Source organism: Danio aesculapii, chromosome 13, assembly GCF_903798145.1.
Source record: "Danio aesculapii chromosome 13, fDanAes4.1, whole genome shotgun sequence".
NCBI lineage: Eukaryota > Metazoa > Chordata > Actinopteri > Cypriniformes > Danionidae > Danio > Danio aesculapii.
Genome location: NC_079447.1, coordinates 2,157,146 through 2,181,786, shown reverse-complemented (window position 1 = coordinate 2,181,786; position 24,641 = coordinate 2,157,146). Strand labels below are relative to the sequence as shown.

General features: G+C 35.5%; 1 protein-coding gene across 2 annotated transcripts in view; it reads right to left on the bottom strand.

Moving 5' to 3' along the window:
• Window positions 1-56: 56 nt before the first annotated feature.
• Window positions 57-24,641, bottom strand: part of blnk (B cell linker) — a 69,706-nt gene continuing 45,121 nt past the window's right edge. For both annotated transcript variants that reach the window (XM_056471483.1, XM_056471484.1), the window contains 17 exons: window positions 24,061-24,167; window positions 23,921-23,993; window positions 23,010-23,066; window positions 22,895-22,920; window positions 21,865-21,887; window positions 21,463-21,519; window positions 17,327-17,357; window positions 15,405-15,450; window positions 14,080-14,152; window positions 12,202-12,229; window positions 12,062-12,092; window positions 8,444-8,534; window positions 6,552-6,583; window positions 6,371-6,420; window positions 3,921-4,004; window positions 997-1,152; window positions 57-648 (listed from right to left, as the gene is read on the bottom strand). In XM_056471483.1, the coding sequence (XP_056327458.1) occupies window positions 532-648; window positions 997-1,152; window positions 3,921-4,004; window positions 6,371-6,420; window positions 6,552-6,583; window positions 8,444-8,534; window positions 12,062-12,092; window positions 12,202-12,229; window positions 14,080-14,152; window positions 15,405-15,450; window positions 17,327-17,357; window positions 21,463-21,519; window positions 21,865-21,887; window positions 22,895-22,920; window positions 23,010-23,066; window positions 23,921-23,993; window positions 24,061-24,167 (1,082 nt within the window). In that variant the 3' untranslated portion in view covers window positions 57-531. The remainder of the gene's footprint in view (window positions 649-996; window positions 1,153-3,920; window positions 4,005-6,370; window positions 6,421-6,551; window positions 6,584-8,443; window positions 8,535-12,061; window positions 12,093-12,201; window positions 12,230-14,079; window positions 14,153-15,404; window positions 15,451-17,326; window positions 17,358-21,462; window positions 21,520-21,864; window positions 21,888-22,894; window positions 22,921-23,009; window positions 23,067-23,920; window positions 23,994-24,060; window positions 24,168-24,641) is intronic.

The following is a 24,641-nucleotide window of genomic DNA, read 5'->3' as shown; positions in this document are numbered from 1 at the left end:
CAGTTTCCATATATATATATATATAACTTTTGAATTGAATAAATATTGTTTTCTAAGGAAATAAGGGACTAAACCGATGGAAGATTTATAATGAATGAATGTTTTTTTATGGGAGGAGACGTGGCCTACAACACCTGTTTAGCATGCAATTTGTATATTGTGCTCATATTCTGGGTTCGTTTACATAGATAAACAATATTTTTACCAACACAGATATGTAATTATGTCTTTACATATTTCTTTCTTAATGCATTAAGCCACGTTAAGCGTTTTCTTTTAATATTGTCTATCATATATATATTTAATATTGCGCAACACGGACATTTTTCACGGTTGCGCTGCAGGTGCTGCTGTTTCTGCCCTCAGCATACAAATACCTATCCATTTTACTCCACCAGCTTCTGATTTCGACCATAAGAACAGCCCGTTTTCAGCAGTATCGGTAGCAGCACGTTTCAGATGTTCCTCTGCCGTCTATTAAGGTAAGATGTGAAACTTGCTCCGTTATATTGGTCAGAAAGTGTCCTCGTGTCAAGGCTTCACAGCGTGTCTGAGTTTGGTGGAGTCTTTGGTGTTGCTCAGGGAATCCACCAGGACCAGAGAATTCTTCTGATGGTTCTCAATAATGTCACACACGCTGCTGAAACGCTTCACAGACAGAGAATTCAGAGTTTAGCGACTGACAGATGACAACTTTCACCTCATTTCTCCCTCATGTTGTCTGTCAAACCTAAATGCTAAACACTATATGGTTTTGAGCCATAATTTAATATAGATTTCTAATCTATATCTATATATAGCATCATTTTTGTGACACTGTATAACAATAATTAATATTTTACAGTACTATGATGGTTGGGGTGGGGGTAGGCCTTTTGTTGGAGACTCCCAGAATCAAAATATGACTTTTATAAAAATAATAGGGGCTCTTTAAAGAAAAAAACTTGATGTTTAATTAGAATTATATGTGCAAATACTCTTTGTGTCCTCCTTTACCTCCTCTCCTTGTTTTTCTTTCCCCAGAGCGTATTGTTTGGTGGAAGCGATGTATCGGACAGGGATGTTGTACACTCGACTGTTGTAAAACACCACCAGTGTGTACGGCTGCTGCGCATCTACACCAGAGCTCTTCCTCAGCAGAAAAGAGCCATCCTGAAATAAAGGTAGACGAGCATTATTTTGTGCATTCAGCAGACATCTTTACTCAACTGTATGAATACAGTTTACACAGTTTATCAGTTCAATTAACTTTGGTAAATATATATCTAATTGGCTGATAGCCATGCAATATTCTGCAATATCAGCACTCGTACAGCCTCTTCACCCCTGTGTATTACTCCACCCACATAGAGTGTCAAGCAGATCAATAAACTCACTAGAGTTTGACAAATATTACAGCTGTTGGATAACATAATGTACTTTTGAGGTATTTTTAAGCGAGAATGTAGTTTAGTTTAGATTGCAACAATGCAGTTTATTATTAAGGATGGCATCTGTTTTATTTATTTATTTATTTTATTTCCCATTTTTAAAGATGTTTGCTTGATTTCGGAGATTCAGTGCATTGGCGGACATCAGCCTGTCAAAGCAAGGAAATTGATGGTTGACGTTCCGCCACAAGATGGTGACAGAGACCGCATAATGAGTCCTTAGAGGAGAAAAACTCAGCGTAAATTTCAATCTACAGCTGAACAAATGATTACAGAGCATGTTATTGACATTCTGAGTCGATTTCTCTCTTTTGTATTTTATATTGCTGTATTTTTACCACAGTAATCTACTAGTATTTGCTTTGCTTTGGCTTTTTCGGGGATAATTATTGTGATCTCCCGATTGGAGCAGAGAAATACTGGGAAATCTCTGTAGACTGATGGCATCTTAAAAAGTCAGCAAAATCCAGTTTTGTCATCACTTTAGACATTACGCTAGAGAATCATTCAAACACTAGCTTTAAAGTGACGTTGGTGAATGAGCAGTGTTCTGACGTCAGCTGCAGATGTGTATGAACGGCGGAAGAAAGTAGTTCCTCGTACAAAAGGGTTGTTGAGAATCACTGTGTTCGATTTTCTTTTTTTATATACATGATGTGCTGATAAACTGTTGTATAAATGCAATATTATTCAAATAATAATAATAATAGTTTTTTTTTTTTATCTAAATTTAACCAATCAGATGTGGCTGTACTATCTTTAGCCTCGCCTTCCCAGTAGTTGCTGACCTGCTGTTAACTGCAGTGTCCCAAAGTAAACACTTAAGCTGGGGTCTCACTGGACTCTTCTTCCTCTAGACTTCCATTCATACGCACGCAAATGTGTCACACCGGAAACGCAAGTTCGTGCGTCAAGTTTCGCAGTTCACTGTGTTACAAAGTTCAAGCTTGGTGAGCTCGGACCTGCTAAAATTGCATCACTTGACTGCGTGAGACCAATTGATTATCAAAAACATGACATCTCTGGACAGAAATGTTAAATATGGACCAATCGCTTGCTTTTAAAAAAAAATGTTTCGCAGCGTCGTACGACAGAAATTCGCTTAAACTCTAGTGTGACTGTGGCTTAATGGTGGGAAAATGACAACAGCCAACCAGAGTCAGAATATCTGCTGAGGTTTTCACTCACTCATAGTGTTGTAAAGATGAAATATTTGCACCTTGACACCGTTTTTTTTTTATCTGAATTGGAATTAATTAGATCTGCAAAACATTGTTTACCTGTTTATTTGAAAACATTAAATAAATGATTTGAAAACATACAGTAGCTAAAAAAAAAATAACAACATTTTTCTAGGGAAATGTTTTATTATAAAGAAAAACATTATCTCAATACTCAACAGCACTATTAACAATATTAACTATTAATATTGTTATTATTATATTATTATATATATTAACTATTAACAATAAAAAAAAAAAATATATATATATATATATATATAAATATATATATATATATATATATATATATATATATATATATATATATATATATATATATATATATATATATGTATGTATATATATATATATATATATGAAACACAGGGGCAAATGTGTACATACAGGGAAATCTAGAAGCATAGTCAGGTCACGGGCAAATGGTCGATACAGGCGGCAGACAACATAAACAAGAACAAGGCAAGCATCTGACACGAAACGACTAGAAGAATACTTCGTAATGTTGCAGGATATATCCAAACAATACTCCGCATTGAGAGTGTCAAAGTGAGCTGTTTATATAGTCTGTGTAATCAGTACTTGAGCAGCTCCCAGGCTGTGTGTGTAATCATATGAGAACCGGAACAGGTGTGTGTGTGTGGTGCATGACAGGATTTGTAGTCCGTATGCTAACACGATTGTAGTCCGGGTGATAATGAATGCTCTCCAGCGATCAATAAGGGTTAGATCACTGGTAATCATGACAATAAGGAATAGAAAGGGAATACATTTAATTTAAGAGACAAGTATATACTACAACATTTCAACTTAATTTTCAATTCTTCCTATTTTTCATGTTTTTCTGGAATTTTTCACTTTATTAACATTTTATTTAATATTTGTCCCTGACATAACTGTTTCCCTGACATAACTTCCCCTAACATTTTTCCTCTTTTTAAATTTTTTTTTTTTTGATTTATACATTTTAGATTAATTCCAGTTTTGTCTTTGGTACGGAGTAATCTAATGCATATGTATAAATAAATAATTATAAAGCATCCTACAGGAAATGATAATTGAAAAGAAAAATCTGTGAGATGTGAACTCCTTTATGCTGAGAAACACACACACACACACACACACACACACACACACACACACACACACACACACACACACACACTCGCACACACACACACATTAAATGCAAATACGTTCACATCACTCTGTAAAAAGCAGCAGTGTTATGTGTGTGAGTGTGACGTGCCTTAGCGGAGCGTATGAGAGCGTCCTCTGCTGTTTTGCGGTCACAGCCGCTGGCGTACCAAACCTTTTTATACACACCAGCTTCCTGTGGGAGAGCAGAACTGTTAGACTGACAGACGCTGTAATGCATGCTGGGATCATGATAATTACAGTATTTAAACTGCAAACTGAGACACTCACACACACTTTTATACATATGTTCATTTTCTGTCAAAGCCAAACCTTATACAGTTGAAGTCAAAATGATTCGTCCTCCTGTGAATTTGTTTTTCTTTTTAAGTGTTTCCCAAATGATGTTTAACAGATTCAGGAAATGTTCACAGTATGTCTGATAATATGTTTTCTTCTGGAGAAAGTCATTTGTTTTATTAAGGCTAGAATAAATTTTTTTTTTAGAATCTAGAATTTTTTTTAAACCCATTTAAGGTCAATATTATTAGCCCTTTTAAGCGATATTAGTTTTGTATAGTCTTCAGAACAAACCACTGTTATACAATGACTTGCCTAATTACCCTAACTTTACCCTAATTAACCTAGTTAAGCCTTTAAATGTCACTTTAAGCTGTATAGAAGTGTCTTGAAGAATATCTAGTCTAATATTATTTACTGTCATCATGGACAAAGAGAAAATAAATCAGTTATTAGAGATGAGTTATTAAAACTATTATGATTATAAATGTGTTGAAGAAACCTGCTCTCCGTTAAACAGAAGTTGGGGGAAAAAATATACAGGAGGGCTAATAATTAAGGAGAGCTTATAATTATGACTTCAACTGTATATAAAGAAGGGACTGTTCTCCCAAAAATGAAAATTCTGTCATAATTTACTCATAGTCAGGTGGTTGTAAACTTCTATAAGCTTCTTTCTTCTGTTGAACACAAAGGAAGATGCTTTGAAGAATGGTGGGAATAAAGCAGCCATTAACTTTCATTGTATTTTTTTATTTCTACTATGGAAGTCAATGGTTACTTTTTTCCAAAAGTCAGTATATATGTGTATGTGTGTGTATATATATATATATATATATATATATATATATATATATATATATATATATATATATATATATATATATATATATATATATATATATAGATATATAGATATATAGATATATATATAGATATATATATATATATATATATATATATATATATATATATATATATATATATATAGATATATAGATATATATATATATATATAGATATATATAGATATATATATATAGATATTCTATCTATCTATCTATCTTTCTATCTAATTGACATATTTTTTTTTGGATTTTACTTGGGCTGCACAATATTGGAGAATCTGACATTGTGATATTTTGTTTTGATGCGATGTACACTCTGCCACTTTAATAGGTACACCTTACTAGTAGACTAGTGAGCCCCTTTTGCCTTCAGAACTGCCTTAATCCTTCATGGCATAGATTCAACAAGATACTGGAAAATTCCTCAGAGATTTTGCTCCATATTGACATGATAGCATCACGCAGTTGCTGCAGATTTGTCGGCTGCTCATCCATGATGCCAATCTCGCGTTCCACCACATCCCAAAGGTGCTCTATTGGATTGAGCTCTGGTGACTGTGGAGGCCATTTGAGTACAGTGAACTCATTGTCATGTTTAAGAACCCAGTCTGAGATGATTCACGCTTTATGACATAAAGCTGGATTAGAAATTTGCGTTAACAAGCAGGTGTACCTAATAAAGTGGCCGGTGAGTGTACATTGTGATATAATTTTACCAGATGATTTGAACAGCTCTATTTGGAAAGATTTCATTCATTTAGATGTACTGGGATGATCAAGTTTTTTTCTGTACAGTGTGTCTGCATTAAATAGAATAAATTACAAGCATATATAAATAAGACAGAGCAGAATTAAACGGTGCTTTATGGTTTTTCGAGGAGTCAAACAGTATTCAAATATAGAAATTTAACATTCATTCATTTTCTTTTCGGCTTAGTCCCTTTATTAATCTGGGGTCGCCACAGCGGAATGAACCGCCAACTTTTCCAGCACGTTTTACGTAGCAAATGCTACATGCGCTTTAGGTGAATTGGGTAAGCTAAATTGATCATAGTGTATGTGTGTAAATGAGTGTGTATGGATGTTTCCCAGTGATGGCTTGTGGCTGGAAGGGCATCCGCTGAGTAAAACGTGTGCTGAATAAGTTGGTGGTTCATTCCGCTGTGGCGACCCCGGATTAATAAAGGGACTGAGCCGAAAAGAAAATGAGTGAATGAGTGAATGAATGAATGAATTAGTAAATAATTATTCCTGGTATGTGAATTTGCAGATTCTCATATTGCAATATCGATACTCGAATGATATATATCGTGCAGCCCCAATATGAACAGTTTTTTGTTGTTGTTGCTGATATTCGAATGAAACTAAGACTTTTGCTCTGTACGAAGTTTGCAAGTGCCAGAATTTGACTGACCTCTTCAGGATCTTTCGCTGATCTGCTTTCTGAAGGCAGCGTCCCTCTGCCTGTGAAAGAACAGAATAATATTAAACAACAGCTAGGAACGGAAAGACTTCGACAGCCTTGTTAGAACGCATTAATATTTACATGGACAGAAAAAATGCATCTTGATTAAATTGTGAAATGAAAGTCTTACTCTGGGAAGGCAGCTGTCGGGGCAGAGGCATCCTATAGCAGAAAAAGGAGATTAATTCATCTGTTAATTAAATTCTGATTATTTTTGTCAGTAGGGCTGCGCAGTGTAAATATTTATTGCATGGATGTAATAAAACGTCTGTTGTTTAATTTGTGGTGTCGTAAAAATACATTTATGCAAGCTGCATGCTTGAATGAATGTTCAATGCAATTTATTTAGCAATATTTTATTTCGAGTCTGCTTATGAAAAGTGTTTTATATTTTATATTCATCTTTATATTATTTTTTCAGCATTCTCAATCAAACATTTACCCTGAAGATCTAAATAAGGGAGACATATAATACGTTTAGTAATAGTACATTTCTGAATATACAGTGGGGGCAATAAGTATTGAACACCTTGTCATGTTTTTTTCCTGGGAAAACTGTTTCTAAAGGAGCTGTTGACATGGAATTGAAGCAGACTTTGATAAAAACCCAAACAATACAAACATAAAAATAAAACAAAACAAAAATGAGAAATGAGTTGTGTGTAAGAAGAATGAAATAACAGAAGGAGAAAGCACTAAACTACTAAAATTTGTTTAATACTTTATATTAAAGGCTTTTTTAGTGACGTCAACTTAAAGACGCCTCTCATATGGAAGTCACATGCATTGCTCAGGTTTGAGTTTCTCACAGACTTCAACAGAGTGTCAAAATCTTGATGCTTCTGTGGGTCTCGTCTATCAAATCTGAGCTTTATTTTGTATTTTTATTGGATTCAGCTCAGGTGATTGGTTGGGCCATTCTACAGCTTGATTTTCGTTCTCTGAAAGCATCTGAGAGTCTCCTTGGCTGTGTTTTGGATCATTGTTTTGCTGAAATGTCCACCCTGGTTTCATCTTTATCCTCCTGCTAATGTAGATGTTGGACTGAAGCAGCTGATATTCATTTACACTGAGGAAGGGCAGAGGGTTGCTGAAGAACTACTGAGAGATTTCAGCTGCTGTCTGGGCTTTCACTGCCTTTCTACTCCTACCTTTCTTCATGTATTTAATACTTTTTCCCTATGTCATTTCAGCTTATTACTCATAACTTAATTTGTAAACTAATTAGATTTGTTTTCTTTACTTGTATGGATTTCTTTGATTGTTACCAACATTCGGGGAAAATTCAAACAGCACCTTTAGAAATATGTTTTCTGAGAAAAATAGTGACATGTTCAATACTTATTTCCCTCACTGTAAAACGTTGAAGGCAAAATTAATTAAAAAATATTTCCCAAGTTCTTTTTAAAGAAAGATTTTTTTAAATACATAAGTTTTAATAACTAATTTCTAATCATTAAATTCTTTTGTCTTTGCCATGATGACACATAATATTTGACTAGATATTATACATATATTTTACTGTACTATTTTACAAGACACTACTAAACTGCTTAAAGTGCAATTTAAAGTCTAATTATGTTATTATTTTAATATTTATTATGTTAACTAGGATAATTATGTAATTAGGCAAGATAGGTTATTTAGGCAAGTAATTGGAGAATGGTTTGTTATGTAGCCAATTGGGGTGAAAAAGCTTAATATTGGTCTCAGTCATTTTTATATTTAAATAAACTATTTATATCAAAAATAACAACTGATTACATAAATAAGACTTTCTTCAGAATAAAACTATAATAAGAAATATTGTGCCTTTTTCTTTTTTTGCTTTGTAATATTTTTTTCTAATATTTCTCAGAGGATCTTTAACAATTAATAATCGTCTTCAACTATACTTTTAATATGTATTTAAGTTGAATTGAAAGAAATGTGATGTGTATTATGATGATATGTGGTTTGTATAGTGATTTCAGATATTTGTCATATATATTTCTTTATTTGTAAGAAGCTTTATTTTTTTACTTGGCTCGATGGAATCCTGTTGGTGATGGGGCTGATGTGGTTCTCGGTGGACTTCGTGCTGTGATAACTGGTGCTATTTTATTTGAAGAATCTGTAACAGAGTACATGGACATTAATAATAGGTTAAGATTATGTAAAGGAGGAAATTCATGAAGCCTTCACATGCAAGTCAAAATAGCATACTATCATACTAGCACTCTTAATGCAATATAATAAGTGCCTGTATGTGTGCATGCATAGATACCAAGTGTGTTTGTTTTTATTTGTGCGCTGTGCTTTTTTTGTACATGCATGGATCATCTGCCTAATTGTGCATTAAAAAACTGAGCATCAATTTGACCAGATGCAGTGTAGTTTTTATTTGTGTATTCGTGTATTTTTTTTTTTTTTATCACATCTATGATCTGGCATATACTATTTTTATTTATTTGCATGTATGATCTGGCAAATTATGCATTGTTAAACTCATCTTATTCTATGGAAATACTAAATCACAAGTGTTAAATAAATAATCCATTACATGCCTGTTTCACTCTCTTGATGCATTATAAAACCTCTGCATCAGAAACAGGCAGTTTGTCAATAGTTTTTATATGCAAAGATCTGTCAAATTGTGGATTATATCAACCTGGCACCTGATTACCGCTCTGATCTTCTTCACTGGTACACTCCTCGGCGCTCACTGAGATCTTCTGCGGCTGAACTGTTATTAGTTCCAAATTTTCAGGTGAAATCATTTAGTGGCAGGGCTTTTAGCTGCATAGCACCACAGTTATGGAATTCCCTGCTGTTAGATATTCGTCAGGTGGACTCTATCTCCAATTTTAAATCCCAGGTTAAAACCTTTCTGTTCAGGATTGCTTTTAATGATTTTCCGGTTTAATATTATGTTTATTATTCTTCTGTCTTGTTTTTTTTATAATGTGCCTGTGACATATTGTAAGGTGTCCGTCCATTAGTGCTTTGAAAGGCGCCTATTAAAAAGTATTATTATTATTATTATTATTATTATTATTCTATACTTTGGATGGAAAACTGCATCATTTTGACCAAATTTTGAGCAGATTAATTTGCAGGATAACTTCTATGCATGCATGGATCTGCTGAAGTTCGCATTATAACAAAGAATTTATTCTTTGCAGTTTAGAATCGTTTTGACCAAATGAAGTGTAGATTTTATTTGCGCAGTATTCTTGCTTTATTTATGGATGAATCTGGAAAAATGTGCATTAACTGATCTTATTTTATGGAATACTGCACCAGAAATATACAAGGTAAAACTAAACACAAAACTACATAGTCATGTGTGGAAAAGTGTTTGCCCAATAAACCTAATAACAGGTTGTGCCACAATTAGCAGAAAAACGGCAATCAAGGATTTTCGATAACTTGAAATTAGTGTTTTAAAGCAATGAGGCGGAATTTTGACCCAGTCATCTTTGCAGAATTGGTATAACTTAGCCACATTGCATTATTTTGTGCATGAATCGACTAATTAAGATCATCCCATGGCATCTCAATAGGATTCAGGTCAGGACTTTGACTAGGCCACTCCAAAGCCATTCAGAGGCAAACGTTTTTTTTCACACCATTGTATATTGCACTCTTCTGAAGCATTTTAAAAACACAATTTGCATTGTGAAACACAGCATCAGAAACTTGTTGTGTTTAAATGTACAGTATGCATGCAGAGATCTGTCAAATTGTTGATTATATACTTTAGATGGAAAACTGCATCATACTGATCAAATATAGGGCAGATTTATTTTTTTGGAAAAATTGCAATCAAGCATTTTATATGTCTTGCAATGAGTCTGTAACAGCAATGTGGAGGAAAATAAAAAAACCCCTAATTATTTAAGGTCATGCAACAGCATCTCATTAGGATTTAGATCAGGACTTTGACTAGGCCACTCCAAAGTTTTCTTTTTTTTTTTTCTTTAGTCATTCAGGGGGAAACGCTTTTTCACACCACTGTTGCACTCTTCTAATGCATTATGAAACACAGTTTGCATTGTGGAATACAGCATCAGAAACAGTTGTTTTTAAGTGTATGCATGCCTAAATCTGTCAAATTGTTGATTTAAATACTTTGAATGGAAAAATGCATAATTTTGACCAAATAAAGAGCAGATTTATTTTTGGAAAAACTGCAATCAAGTGTTTTATATATTTTGCAATGAGTCTGTAACAGTAATGTGGAGGAATATATAAAAAAACTATTTAAGGGCATGCAACAGCATCTCATTAGGATTTAGATCAGGACTTTGACTAGGCCACTCCAAAGTTTTAATTTTTTTTCTTTAGTCATTCATGGGGAAACGCTTTTTCACACCACTGTTGCACTCTTCTAATGCCTTATGAAACACAGTTTGCATTGTGGAATACAGCATCAGAAACAGTTGTTTTTAACTGTATGCATGCATAAATCTGTCAAATTGTTGATTAAAAACTTTGGATGGAAAACTGCATCATTTTGACCAAATACAGAGCAGATAAATTTTTTGCAAAAATTGCAATCAAGCATTTTATATATCTTGCAATGAGTCTGTAACAGCACTGTGGAGGAATTTAGGCCCTCTCATATGTGCAGAGTTGTTGTAATCCAGCTACATTGGAGGACTTTTGAGTATGAATCATCTATTTAAGGTCATGCCTCAGCATCTCAATAGGATTCAGGTCAGGACTTTGACTTGGCCACTCCAAAGTCTTCCCTTTGTTTTTCTTCAGCCATTCAGCGGGAAACACTTTTCACACCGCTGTATGTTGCACTCTTCTGATGCATTATAAAACACAGTTTGCATTGTGGAATACAGCATCAGAAACAGTTGTTTTGAAATGCACAGTATTCATACAGAGATCTGTCAAATCGTTGATTATATACGTTGTGGAAAACTTTGTGTCAGCTTGACCAAATGAAGTGTTGATTTTTTTATTTATTTTTATTTTTTTTGTGTGTAAAAAAATATCTAGACTAATTTAATATCCACAATCTTTTCATACTAATTATTATCCACACTGTTATGACTGCACCGTATAAAGGATGTTAAATGGGATTGTGCCATTTGCCTATTTTTTTTAGAAATGCATATACTACTACTATATTTGTGCTATTATTGGAATATGCTATTGGTGTTTACTTCTGCATCAGTCTGACCAAATCAGGTGTAGATTCTATTTCTGGAATATGCTAGTTTTCTGCATGCATGGAGCTGCCAGATTCACACCTTGTGTTTATTTTGGTTTTTCTTTTGTCATGCTCTGTCTCCTTAGTTATCCTGTTAAGTTGCTATTAATATTTATTGTTGCCACCCCTCATCTCATTATCTAGTTCAGCTTATTTGTTTCCTTTCACACACAGTTGAAGTCAGAATTATGAGCCCCCTTAATATTATTTTCTGTTTAACAGAGAGCAGATTTCTTCAACACATTTCTAATCATAATAGTGTTAATAACTCATCTCTAATAACTGATTTATTTTCTCTTTGTCATGATGACAGTAAATAATATTAGACTAGATATTCTTCAAGACAGCTTAAAGTGACATTTAAAGGCTTAACTAGGTTAATTAGGGTAATTAGTAGGAATGTGAAAGATGTATTATGAAATGTAGCTTACCGTCACTGTTTTTGCGAGGAATGCTTGGTTTCTGCAATAATAGAAAGTATTTTCAATTTTATTTTGATTTGACATTAAATAGTGCAGAAAAGTATTTAAAAAGATATTTTAATATTTAATTAAATGAGGAATTTACTTACCGATATCGAAGCAAGGTTTGGTTTCTTCCTAAAACGACAACAGCGATGAAATGTTAAGTTCCTGTGAATCTGATATATGTTCTGTATATTGTACAGACAGTGCTGAGCATATATATGAGTTCACCCCTTATAGATCTTTATTTTATGTTCATATTTTTCTGCAGGATGCTTTACAATAATACATTTGTGCATATACATTAGATTAGTCAATACCAAAGACAAAAACTGGAGCAAGTCTAACAAAATAACTGAAGATCACAGTACAAATGAGCAAAACCAGAGTAAAATGTTGGGGAAAAACATTAAATAAAATGTTTATAAATAGGAAAAGTAAAGAGAAACATTAAAAATATAAAAATTTGTAGAATTTTTTTTTTTTTTTTTTTTTTTTGCAATAATTATTTAGAAATTTATTTTATTTATCCATTCATTTATTCGTTTTCTTTTTCGGCTTAGTCCCTTTATTAATCCGAATGAACTGCCAACTTATCCAGCACGTTTTTTTTTACGCAGCAGATGCCCTTATAGCCACAACCCATCTCTGGGAAACATCCACACACACACACTCATTCACTCACACTCATACACAACAGACAATTTAGCCTACCCAATTCACCTGTACCACATGTCTTTGGACTGTGGGGGAAACCGGAGCGCCCGGAGGAAACCCATGCGAACGCAGGGAGAACATGCAAACTCCACACAGAAATGCCAACTGACCCAGCTGAGGCTTGAACCAGCGACCTTCTTGCTGTGAGGCGACAGCACTACCTACTGCACCACTGCGTTGGCAATTTTTTAAATTTATTTATTTATTTATTTATTTTATTTTATTTTATTTTAGGGGTTTTTCACCTTTATTGTGAAAGGACAGACAGGAAAGCATTGGGAGCAGAGAGAGGGGCAGGATCGGCATAGGACTTCGAGTCGGGAATCGAACTCTGGTCGTCATGAGCAACTTGGTGCTATATGTCGACGCATTTAACCACTAGGCTATTTATTTTAATGAATATAACTGTTTAATAAAATAGTTTTGTTTAAATGCACTGAAATATATTGACTATATTTACTGAGAAATGGATAAAAAATATTTATATTCAAAAGAGGATTTACTCATTTATGCTGAGCTTTGTGTGATATACATGCATACAAACTGTTGAAGTCAAAACTATTCGCCCTCCTGTGATTTTTATTTTTATTATAATTTTTTTAGTTTTTTTTTAAGATAAGGAATTTCTCACAGTATTTCCTATAATATTTTTTCTTCTGGAGAAAGTCTTATTTGTTTTATTTTGGCTAGAATAAAAGCAGATTTTCATTTTTTTTAAACACCATTTTAAGGTCAAAAGGGCCCCCCCTAAAGCAAAATTTCGGTATCTTAGAATTAGGTTCTATCTGACATTTTTGTCAAAATTGAGTTATTGACATTTTTCTTATTAAACGACAGCTTATTTACATTATGGGATGTTTTTTACAAGTTGTTTACATTTTTAAGACTTTTTATTTAAAAAAGCAAATGTTACACACATACTGTTAATATGCAGAGAGAACCTTATGATTCCAAGGTGACGATTTGTTTTGGATTGTCTCCAGAACAAACCCCTGCTATACACCGACTAGCCTAAATACCCTAACTTTACCCTAATTAACCTAGTTAAGCCTTTAAATGTCACTTTAAGCTAAATACAAGTGTCTTGAAGAATATCTAGTCTAATATTATTTACTGTCATCATGGCACAGAAAAAAGAAATCAGTTATTAGAGATGAGTTAATCTTTTCTCTGTTAAACAGAAATTGGGGAAAAAATATACAGGTGGGTTAATAGTTCAGACTTCAGCTGTATATATTAAATGTTAGTTCCTGGTTTACAGCTCTTACAGATCTCGAGGTCGAGGTGTTGGTATTGATGGTCTTCTGGTCTCTGTGTTTTCCTCTGGGTTTTCATTTACACCTGATATAAATCATACAAGCATTCATTCAGTTGGCTATACATGTGCTGTATCCGAAATCGCTCCCTATACCCTCATTCACGATTCCCTACAGTGGGAAAAAAAGGATTCAAAGATGATTCCTTTGATTTACTAAATTTGTTTAAGTGGTTGTAAACAATCTATTTGGGCTGAATTTAAACAAATTAAGTTACTAAATTTAATTTGTTTAAATTACACACATATAAATTGTTTGCAGCAATTTAGCAGAAGTCATTGTTTCAGTATAGATTAGTTCACTAATATAGTTCAGTTAAAGGGCACCTGTGATGCAATTCATAGGACCGAACTGTGTGTAGTATAGTGTGTCCACAGTCATATTGGACTTTTTTTAAAACCTCCTGCATGTTAAAATAGAATCCAAACCGAAGTTATTTTGACGCCCACCGCAAGTGCAGTGCAGTTTTCCCCGCCCACCAAATTAATTGACAGGTGCGCATTACCACGCCTCTGTAGTAATGCCTATAGACATGTCCACAGAACAGGATTTGCAAAGAAACTGGGATTAAAAGATCTGTTCAGCTCTCTGTGATCAGCTGCAGCTCAGGAATGAGTTTCACAAGTTTAAAACAGTGCTTGTTAGTAATAAAGACTTGGTGTCAGTACAACTATAAATGAGGATGCTTCAATCACACAACAGGAGACCTGCTTTGTGGACATTAAATCTGTTTTATTACAGTAGCATAATGGATATAGCTGTGTATTTTAACATGCATTCTGCCACAGTTGTTGCAAGTAGATGTGCAAAAGCAGTGTAAAGTTAAACGTGTTTGTGTGTGTGTGTGTGTACTGGGAACTTTGCATTGACATTTGTGACTCGTCATTTTTCGGAAGGCTTAAATAAACCATCACAAATGCATCAAATAAACTTGGTATTTTTGACTAATAAACTGCATCTCAGCTTCATCCGTGCTGAAGTGATGCTCTTTTGTTTGTGTATTGCTGGTTGATAAATCCCTCGGATGGATTACATTTCTAACTTCTTGTTCAGACCCTGTGATAGTCATCTGTGATAGTCATTTAACAGGTAGCGAGCTGTCTGTTGGTAATCAAACAAAAACTTTTGATTTCTGTCGTAAATGCAAAAACAACTTTAATAGAAATATTTGAGCACCGTTTGAGGGTGTAGGGGGTGATTTCGGATGCAGCCTTGGTGTTTGTTTTTTGTATTTTCTACATTTGTTTGTTCAGGTTTAGTGTGTGACTGATACTCACTTTCATCTGCGTCACACACTTCATACTCGTCCTCTGATTCGGGTTTCTGCTCAAGACACACAATGAAACAACATTCAGTTCGCTGTCAAATTCTATTGATGCACAGTAAGAAATATCTGTTCATGATTTTGCATGAGCTCCTCTATTTCAGTCATATGTTCATGGCAACCACACAGTGCATATATAGGACAAAATGTGATCTAATTGGTTAAAAAATATTAATTACATTACAACTTAAATCTAAATAAAAATGTTTCTAGTGTTTTGCTGTAGTGGAAGTTCTTGCATATATTTATTATATGCTGATCAAATTATTATTAAACGGGTAAATGACTTTCTAAGTTTTCTAAGTTCTGCATTTATGCCGTAGTAATATTGTGATCTCCTGATTGCAACCGAGAAATACTGGGAAAAATCTCTGTAGACTGATGGCATCTCATGATGTTCAGCCTTATAATCTTAAAGTGTGAGCAAGATCAGCTGTTTTGTCTTCACTTTAGACATTATGCTAGAGAATCATTCAAACACTAGCTCTAATGGCCGGTTTCCACCGAGTGGTACGGTACGCTTTTATGGCCGTTTCCACTGTCAAAAGGCGTACCGAACCGAACCGTACCACTTTTTTGGCACGAAAGGGTACCAAACACGAGAAAGGGTACCAAAAGGCGGAGCCACACGCGCAGCTGAACGCTATTAGTTTACAGAGATACGTCATTCGCTTACGCAACAACCCAAAATGAAAACAAAAAACCCACCATGTTTAAAATACACGCACAGCGAGAGATTACAGCGGAATTAAATACACGCACAGCGAGAGATTACAGCGGTGCGTAGTTTTTTTACGAGGCAGTATGAGGCACGCGCGGTTTCGCTTTCTTCCTTGCGGTCGCCGCACACCTATATCTGAAATAACAAACTTCTTGAGCTGATGATAATAACCTGCGCTTGATTATTGACGTGCTTTTGAAACCCGATCCTGTCAGACACTGACAAACGCGAGAGTGAAGCACGAAAAAGCAAAGGAGAAGCCGGAAAAAAAGGAGCACATTATTCAGCAAACATGAACAAAATGCCATGTTTAACTAACTTATTATCTTCACCTTTTGGACTTATATGAACTGGGAATGACGGAATTACTCTCTAACAGAGGCTACATGTGCTGCTGAAGATTACAGACACAGATAAGAGGATTTCACTGACTGTAGGCTATATTTTGTGTTGTTTTGAAACTAAATACTGACGAAATGTCTGCTATATGTAGTTCTTCTGTAGTTGGGAACATATCGGAGACTGTAAGGGGCTGCATGTGTTCATACATGTTCATTTATTTAGTTATTTAATATAATTACAGACGTTACAGTAGGCTGTTTTGCACTGTTATTGATCTGCAGTTATAATCAACTCATGTTCATTGAAAAGTTAGTAATAAACATTTCTACACAACTATTTATGTGTATGAAGCATCTGTTTTGTGAGAAGAGCTTCTCATATGATATGTAAGTGACCCGTACAGCTTTATTGTAGACGTTTCCTCCAGCGAGAATGACGAGAATGGTGACCCTCCACCAAAAGGGTACCCTTGGTAGTGGAAACGCAAGCCTGATAAAGGTGACCTGTACCAAACCGAACCGTACCAGTCAGTGGAAACGAGCCATAAAGTGACGTTGGTGAAGTAGCAGCGGCTTCTGCTGTTCTGACGTCAGCTGCAGATGTGAATGAACGGCGGAAGATAGTAGTTCCTCATACAAAATGATTTTTATACACAAGAATGTGCCGTCAAACTGTTGTATAAACGCAATATCACACGAGTAGCAGTGCGATATGTCAGTATATCGCCACTAGTGGGACACTAAGGCACTCTAAATAAATATGTAATATAAATAAGTTCTTGCGTATTATATTGAGGATTCATAGATACTCACTGGAGTTATTGTTGGTCTTCTGGTCTGCTGTCTGTACAAATACAAATCAGATCCATTTAATTTGTGCATGTTTATTTGAGTACGTGTGACTATCAGGCATATTTTGCATTGTTTTGGCAGACTGTGACATTTCAAATGAAGGATTACTAGAGAACCAAAATGAAACACCAGAAGTAGAAAAGTGTAGTAAAGACCAATGTAGAGGTAATGCGATACAAGTGTCATGATCACCAGCAATCTAGCCTGTGCAAAACATCTCCCTACACATCTGCCACTGCACTGGACTAAATATCCCACCATGCCCCTCACACACCAGTTGCAGATCACCACTTATTACAAACACATAGCTGAAGCCCATGAGGAATGATTACCAGGACTAATAATTCACCTCACTCGCACACACACTTTGCTGAGTCTTTTTAGCTTTAGGACAGTTGATTTTACATCACTAATAAATAAAAAGTACAAAAAGCATCCAATACATTGCTTTAGGCCAGTGGTTCTCAAACTGGGGGTCGGGTCGCAGAATAATTTCAAGGGTTCACGAGAGTGATTTTAAAACTTGTGTAATTTTCAGTGATTATAATAAATATTTTTCAGTATTACAAGTGAAAGCTAAAATTTTCAGATTTTTAAAAAGATATTACTGATAAGTTCATAGAGTATTTAGGACACATTCAGGCAGAATGCATCTTTGTACTTGAAACGCAGCGCTCAGGAACAGTTTAAAACTGTTGTCATGTCAACTTGCCACAGTAAACAAAGCCTGCAACGCTTGCCCCGCCTTCGCGCTCTTCTTATTGGCCCACTGCTCTAGAACTGAACGCCAATGGATTGGTTAAAATCAGCTGTCAATCAATCAGTTAATGCCTTCTGCCTTCAGATGACAGAAGCTACAACCGCGAAAATGTAAAGCGCTGAAGATGAGAATGAAAACAACACTGACAGATTTTGTCTCAGAAATATCTAAAGCTATAAATAATGGCACATCTGATTACTGATCATGTTGTGAATGTTAATCCACCATCTACATTTTTCAAAGAGTGGATAAAAGACTTCCATTGGCTTCATGTCCGCTATGAAAATAACTAAAGCATTCACTGTAAAGTCTGTGGGAGGGCATTTTCAGGTAACTGTTTGCCACATCTACACATTTTAAGCACGAGAGGTTCTGTTTAATCCTTCATTTAATCATCAGACGCTGTCAGCCGTACAAGTGGCAGCTATATGTACAATTTAACACCACGTTCACCATCGTAAAAGGGCTTGCACTGACTAAGATTAAACTAATATTGCAGCTCATGAAAAGACCGGTATTGCTATTAAAAAGACCTATGCAAATAATAAGGTATGTCAAAAGCATCTGTGCAATATCAGACACCAGCCGTGAGAACACAGCACAGTTATCGTTAACAGATTCATTCATGTCAAACAGTGCGTGCAGGGCCGGTGAGCGGTTCGTCCGTGTATCTTTTGGTCACTCAATTGTTATAAAAATGTGTTTTCTTGTGATAACTGGATTTCATTGAGACATATTTTCCTCACGCATGCATATATATTTTTGCTTGTTAGTGTTGATTAGTGTTGATTTCAAATGCAATAAATCTGTTCATAAAACTTGTAGTAACAGTGCGATAATTGGTGGGAGCCGCTAAATTTTGGCTGGTGCGCCTACATTTTTAAAGTTAGGAGCACCAGTGTTACCAAGCAAAAATGTTAATTTCGAGCCCTGTAATGTACAGTAAATATAGTTAAAAAAATTGTGAACAGCTTAAAAAAGGTTATTCTTATTGTTTGTTAATGCTTTGGTAGTGGGGGGTCGCGAGTTCTTGACGATCTTACATTGGGGGTCGCTGGTTTAAAAGTTTGAGAACCACTGCTTTAGGCTGTCTTTAATCTGTAGATACGGCATGTAGAGCTCTAGAAGTTCTCAGAAGATAACAATAGCATAAATTGTAATTATTTGATGTGTTTTTGTTAAAGGTAAATGAAGGTTATATGATATGTTGTAGTGGTGGGCAAAGCGAGGCTTCATGAACCTGAAACAGTCAAAGCAAATGTGTCTAATCTTCAAAACGTTTTGAAAACCGCCTCTACAGCGACACCTAGTGGTCATTTTAATGTATTGCTCTGGAACAGCTTCAGCAAAGAAACAGTTACGCAAATTAAGGTATTAAACCACATGATGTAGAGTTGAGCTTTCAAGTGATTTAGTAAAATGGTGAGACTTCCTCACTAGCATGCATAGATAAAGGGTTCGTATCGAGGGTGATGCAGCTTTAGATGTTTTTAAATGCTCTGTTCTTGTAATGTGTTCTGTTTTAACATTGGTCTGACATCCGAATAAACACTTTGAGGATAAATATGGTCATAAAAAAATTAACATTATTAAAACACGTCAAGTCATGATTTCAGAGTACATCAGGATTCGAACTTGGGCCATTTGCTGCACATTTACTCTGTGCACATGAACAGTCCACTAGGCTACAGGAGATAGAGGTTTATCTATCACCCTGACAGTAAAACACAGATTCGCCAGGTCTCAACGCTTTTGAAATGACCCATTTTGTATCGCTTTAGTCACATGACCTGGTCATGTGACCGGGTGTTTCAGATAACCTTAGTGACCTGGGTGTTTCCGATCATGCTTCTGTGCAGTGTTCTGAAACAGTTGTGCTTCAGGATCTCGACACATCCCTAGTATGTTGGTAATTGTAGAGCTCCCAAATGACGAAAACAAAAGCCTCTGCAAGTTCTCAAAGAGATAACGCCTCAGCAAAGGTGAGAAAAAGCAACGCATTACTTACAATTAAAAAGTAATGCAATTAGTTACTTTTTTGGGGGAGTAACTCAATATTGTAATGCATTACTTTACAGTGATTTTACTAATAAGACAAAAAGTATAAAAGCATCTAACACATTGCTTTAATATTTTATTAATCTGTGTATACTGCATGTAGAGCTGTCTGGAAGTTCTCAGAAGATAACAGTACCCCAAATGATAATTATTTTATGTTATACAGTGCACTGTTAATTCCAGAGCTCCTAAAAGAACAAAACCCATGCAAGTTCTAAGAGATAAAACCTCAGCAAAGATAAAGTAATATAAGTAACTCAAGTAATAGAACACATTACTTATCATAAAACGTAAATAAGTAATGCAACTAGTTTCTTTTTTTGGGCAGTAACTCAATATTGTAATGCATTACAGTGATTTTACAAGTAAGAAAAAGGTACAAAAGCATCAAACACACTGCTTTACACTTTCATTAATCTGTATATACGACATGTAGAGCTCAAAGTTCTCAGAAGATAATATTGCCCTAAATTATTATTATTTTGTGTTTTTTTAAAGCTAAATGAAGGTTATACTGGGGATTTTTAATTTCAGAGCTCCCAAAAGAGAGACAAAAATAACGCTGGTAGTTCTGAAAGAGATCAAGCCTCTGCAAAGGTAAATGAAGGTTATACAGTGCATTTTTAATGCAGAGCTCCTCTATTTAATAAAAACAAATGAGTGCAAAGCATGCCCAAGCGTGAAACTGAAGACGCCACACCCCTATGAAGGGACTGTTTCATATGGATTTATTAATCATGCTTAATTTTCAATGAACGTGAACTGTCTAGTTTATTTAAGACACAAACCCCTCGCTGCACGACAGCTGCACCTTCAGCAAACCTCCTAATACCTGCAGCACGAGGACTTTGAGCATCAAAAGTGCTGGATCTCACTGCATATCAGAGACTTGAAATAATACAAAACAATAAAACTAAAGCAATGTCCACTGTGCTGAGCGAGAGCGCTTCTCTTCTGTTAAACTGAACAGTCACATCATCAGTGATGGACGCGAGCTCGGGCTCGGAAGGTAAAATATAGTGTTAGTGCGGGCTGAACGGGAGATAGGAGAGGGGACAATTGCTCCTGGAAACAGTTCAAGACAACCGTGCATAGCGTGAGTTCACCCCATGTAATCCAATTAGTTTTTGGGGAGCTCAATATTGTAATGCATTTCTTAGTACCTTTCCCCAACAGCAGTCAAGACAGTCATATATTATAAATTGCTAACACAGTCCTAAATGAAAGGCTAATCTAGACGTTTTGTAGTTGTCATGAGGTAATGGTGCTTGTGTAATACCGTGGACTGGCTTTAGGAGGCGCCATCTGTGTGTTGGGTTGCAGAGTTGTGTGACTCCTGTGGATCAGAAAACATCATTTATTTATATATTGATGCAGGACTTAAACAGAACAGGGAAGCATGTGCTGTTTCTCTCACTAACTAAAGACATGAGGAAGTGCAGGACTGAATACCCTAAAAAGGGCAAACACACAGCAGATAGCCAAAAGTAGGATTGTTTAGGTGGGAATGGTTGCGTCCTGTTCTAATTGTAGCATGCATTTGCTTTATTACAAGTACATGATGCTGTTTTTTATGTAATCACTGCTATGATTACTGTTCAAAAAGCAGGCTATTTAGTATGCTAAGAGTGTAATATAAATAAAATACAAAGAAGATGGTTAATTTTGAATGGGTTTTTACCTTTTCTTAGATTCAGAATGCTCCTGAAATCGAACACAAACATGTATTTAAGGCCATGCAAACAACCACCACAGTCAGTGTGACTACAATAACAAAAATCATTATAATAAGATTAAATCACTCTGCAGAAATAGGGAATATATTTAATTTTCAATGCTTTTTAATAGCTTCTATTAATAATAGCTAAGCTTAGTTTAAATAACGAGCTACTTTAAATAACGAGCTAGACGTGTCTTAAATATATTAGGGGTGATATGCATTAATGGATTTGCTCTTCAGTGTTTGGACTTTGAGCAGTGAAAATTAATCCACACTGAACTGAACTGAACTTCAACACTGAAAACAGGACGGACACAGTTTCACTTTACTATAGTACTATTACTACATTGTAAAAGCAGAGAAATAAAGATGAATTGAATTGATATTATGATATGCACATGATCTGGCACCATCTTATTTATCAGATCTCCTACATGTATATAATCCTGGTAGGTCACTAAGGTCTTCTGATCAGTTTATTCTTTCTGTACCAAGGTCCCGGTGTAAGGGAAGTGGGGATCGTGCTTTTGCCATTATCACCCCAAAACTCTGGAACGGGCTTCCACCCCACATCAGACACGCTCCAACTCTATCTGTTTTCTGAAACTGCATCTTTGTTCTTTAGCATTTGAGCCTTTTTAATGTTGAGGGGTTTGCCTTATGTTTTAATTGTTATGTATGTGATGTAGGACTTATTTTTATTAAGGCAAGGCAAGTTTATTTATGTAGTATATTTCATACACAGTGGCAATTCAAAGTGCTTTACATAAACAAGAATAAAAAGAGAAGCATAAGAAAATAAAAAAAAGTGATTAAAAACAGATAAAAATGTAGTAATATTGGTTGTGTTCAGCACTTTGGGCAGCGTTGTGTTATATAAACTATCTAACATAATTTAAAATGCAGGCAGAATGTTTTTATTTTTATTTGACATTATATTATATATATTATATTAGTGATTTCTAGGTTGCTCTGTTGATTTAAAGCTCACCTTCATGTCGGGAATCTCATAGAAAACTGAAAAGCAGAATTAGAGCACAGTCAATCAACATATGATCAATGAAATCTTCTGAATCTTCTGAAAAATAATGTGCAGAAACTCTCACAGGGACTATTTGCATGTGCAGAAGCGCATGGTTTGACTCCTCTGTTCACCGGCGGCTCTGTAAATAGACATTATGCATCATTTAAGGTTTTCTCTACTGATTACAGTCATATTTAGGGCTGCGCAGCATGACCAACATTTTATTATTAGGATTATTTTAAAGCACCGATATCTTTCACTATATTATATAAAGTTAGTTGTTCCAGAAAATGTACAAAATGACTATGTGATAAATAAGCTTGAATATTTAATGAAAGAAAAGACCCTGATCTTATTTGACTTAGTATTTTATTCATTCATTCATTCATTTTCTTTTCGGCTTAGTCTCTTTATAAATCAGGGGTCGCCACAGCGGAATGAACCACCAACTTATCCAGCATATGTTTTACACAGCGGATGCCCTTTCAGCTCATCACTGGGAAACACCCATACACACTCATTCACACTCGTACACTACGGCCAATTTAGCTTACCCAATTCACCTGTACCACATGTCTTGTGGGGGAAACCGGAGCACCTGGAGAAAACCCACGCCAACACAAGGAGAACATGCAAACTCCACACATAAACGCCAACTGACCCAGCCGGGACTCGAACAAGCGACCGTCTTGCTGTGAGGTGATTGTGCTGCCCACTGTTTATTTATGAAATAAATTTTCCCAACAACAAAATTGTGGCAAATGTTGAAAAACTACTAGCCACAGTGACTGGTAATCAAAGTTAATGTCAAATCCTGCTTAAAATGGATTTAAAAACTGCTTTATTCTAGCCAAAATAAAACAAAGACTTTCTCCAGAAGAAAAAATATTATAGGAAATACTGTGAAAATTTCCTGAATCTGTTCAACATCATTTGGGAAATATTTGAAGAAGAAAATAATAATAATTTTGACGTTGGCTGTGCACATCTTACTTGTTAGTGTTTTCCCCGTGGGGTCGATGTAATTATCGTCCTCCACTTGGTCTTCTGGCTCGATGTAGTCGTCCTGGACAGACAGAGTGTTGTTTGTTTGTGGGTTGTGAATATGAGAGTCGGTGTTAAGCTGTTTTTACCTCGTCCTCCTCTGCTGCTAGCCTGTGCTGGGTCATTTGCTGGCTCGTGTGTCTGTGTTGGGGATGGAAAGGTTGGTTGGGTTTTGCTGCTCGACCACGACAGCTGTCTGATGCAGAGAAACACACACATACACACGTCTACTTTCGCATCATTGCTAAACACAGCTTTACTTTTGTACAGATTAAACTTTCAGGGATCTATTTTAACGATCTAGCTGCAAAGTCTAAAGCTCACAGTGCAAAAGCATCAAGGGGATGTCCGAGTCTATGCATGGTGTAACAGGGTTGTGTGTATACTCTTAATGAGTTCTGGGTGTGTTTTGAGCATAACGTGCATTCAACCAATCAGAGTCTGATCTCTCATTCCCTTAAATAGTCAGTTGCGTCGCTCCATGGTTCGTTTACTATTTACATGGCGGACTTTGTGTAAAAACTGAACACTTCAAAAAACAGTTAAACAGAGCATCTGCAGCATGAGCATAAAAAACGAGCCTCCTCCATTCAGCCTCTTTACTTTCTCTTTACTTTACTTTTAGGGTGCTTTCACACTTAGCTCAATTGCCTGGACCGTACCCAAGTTC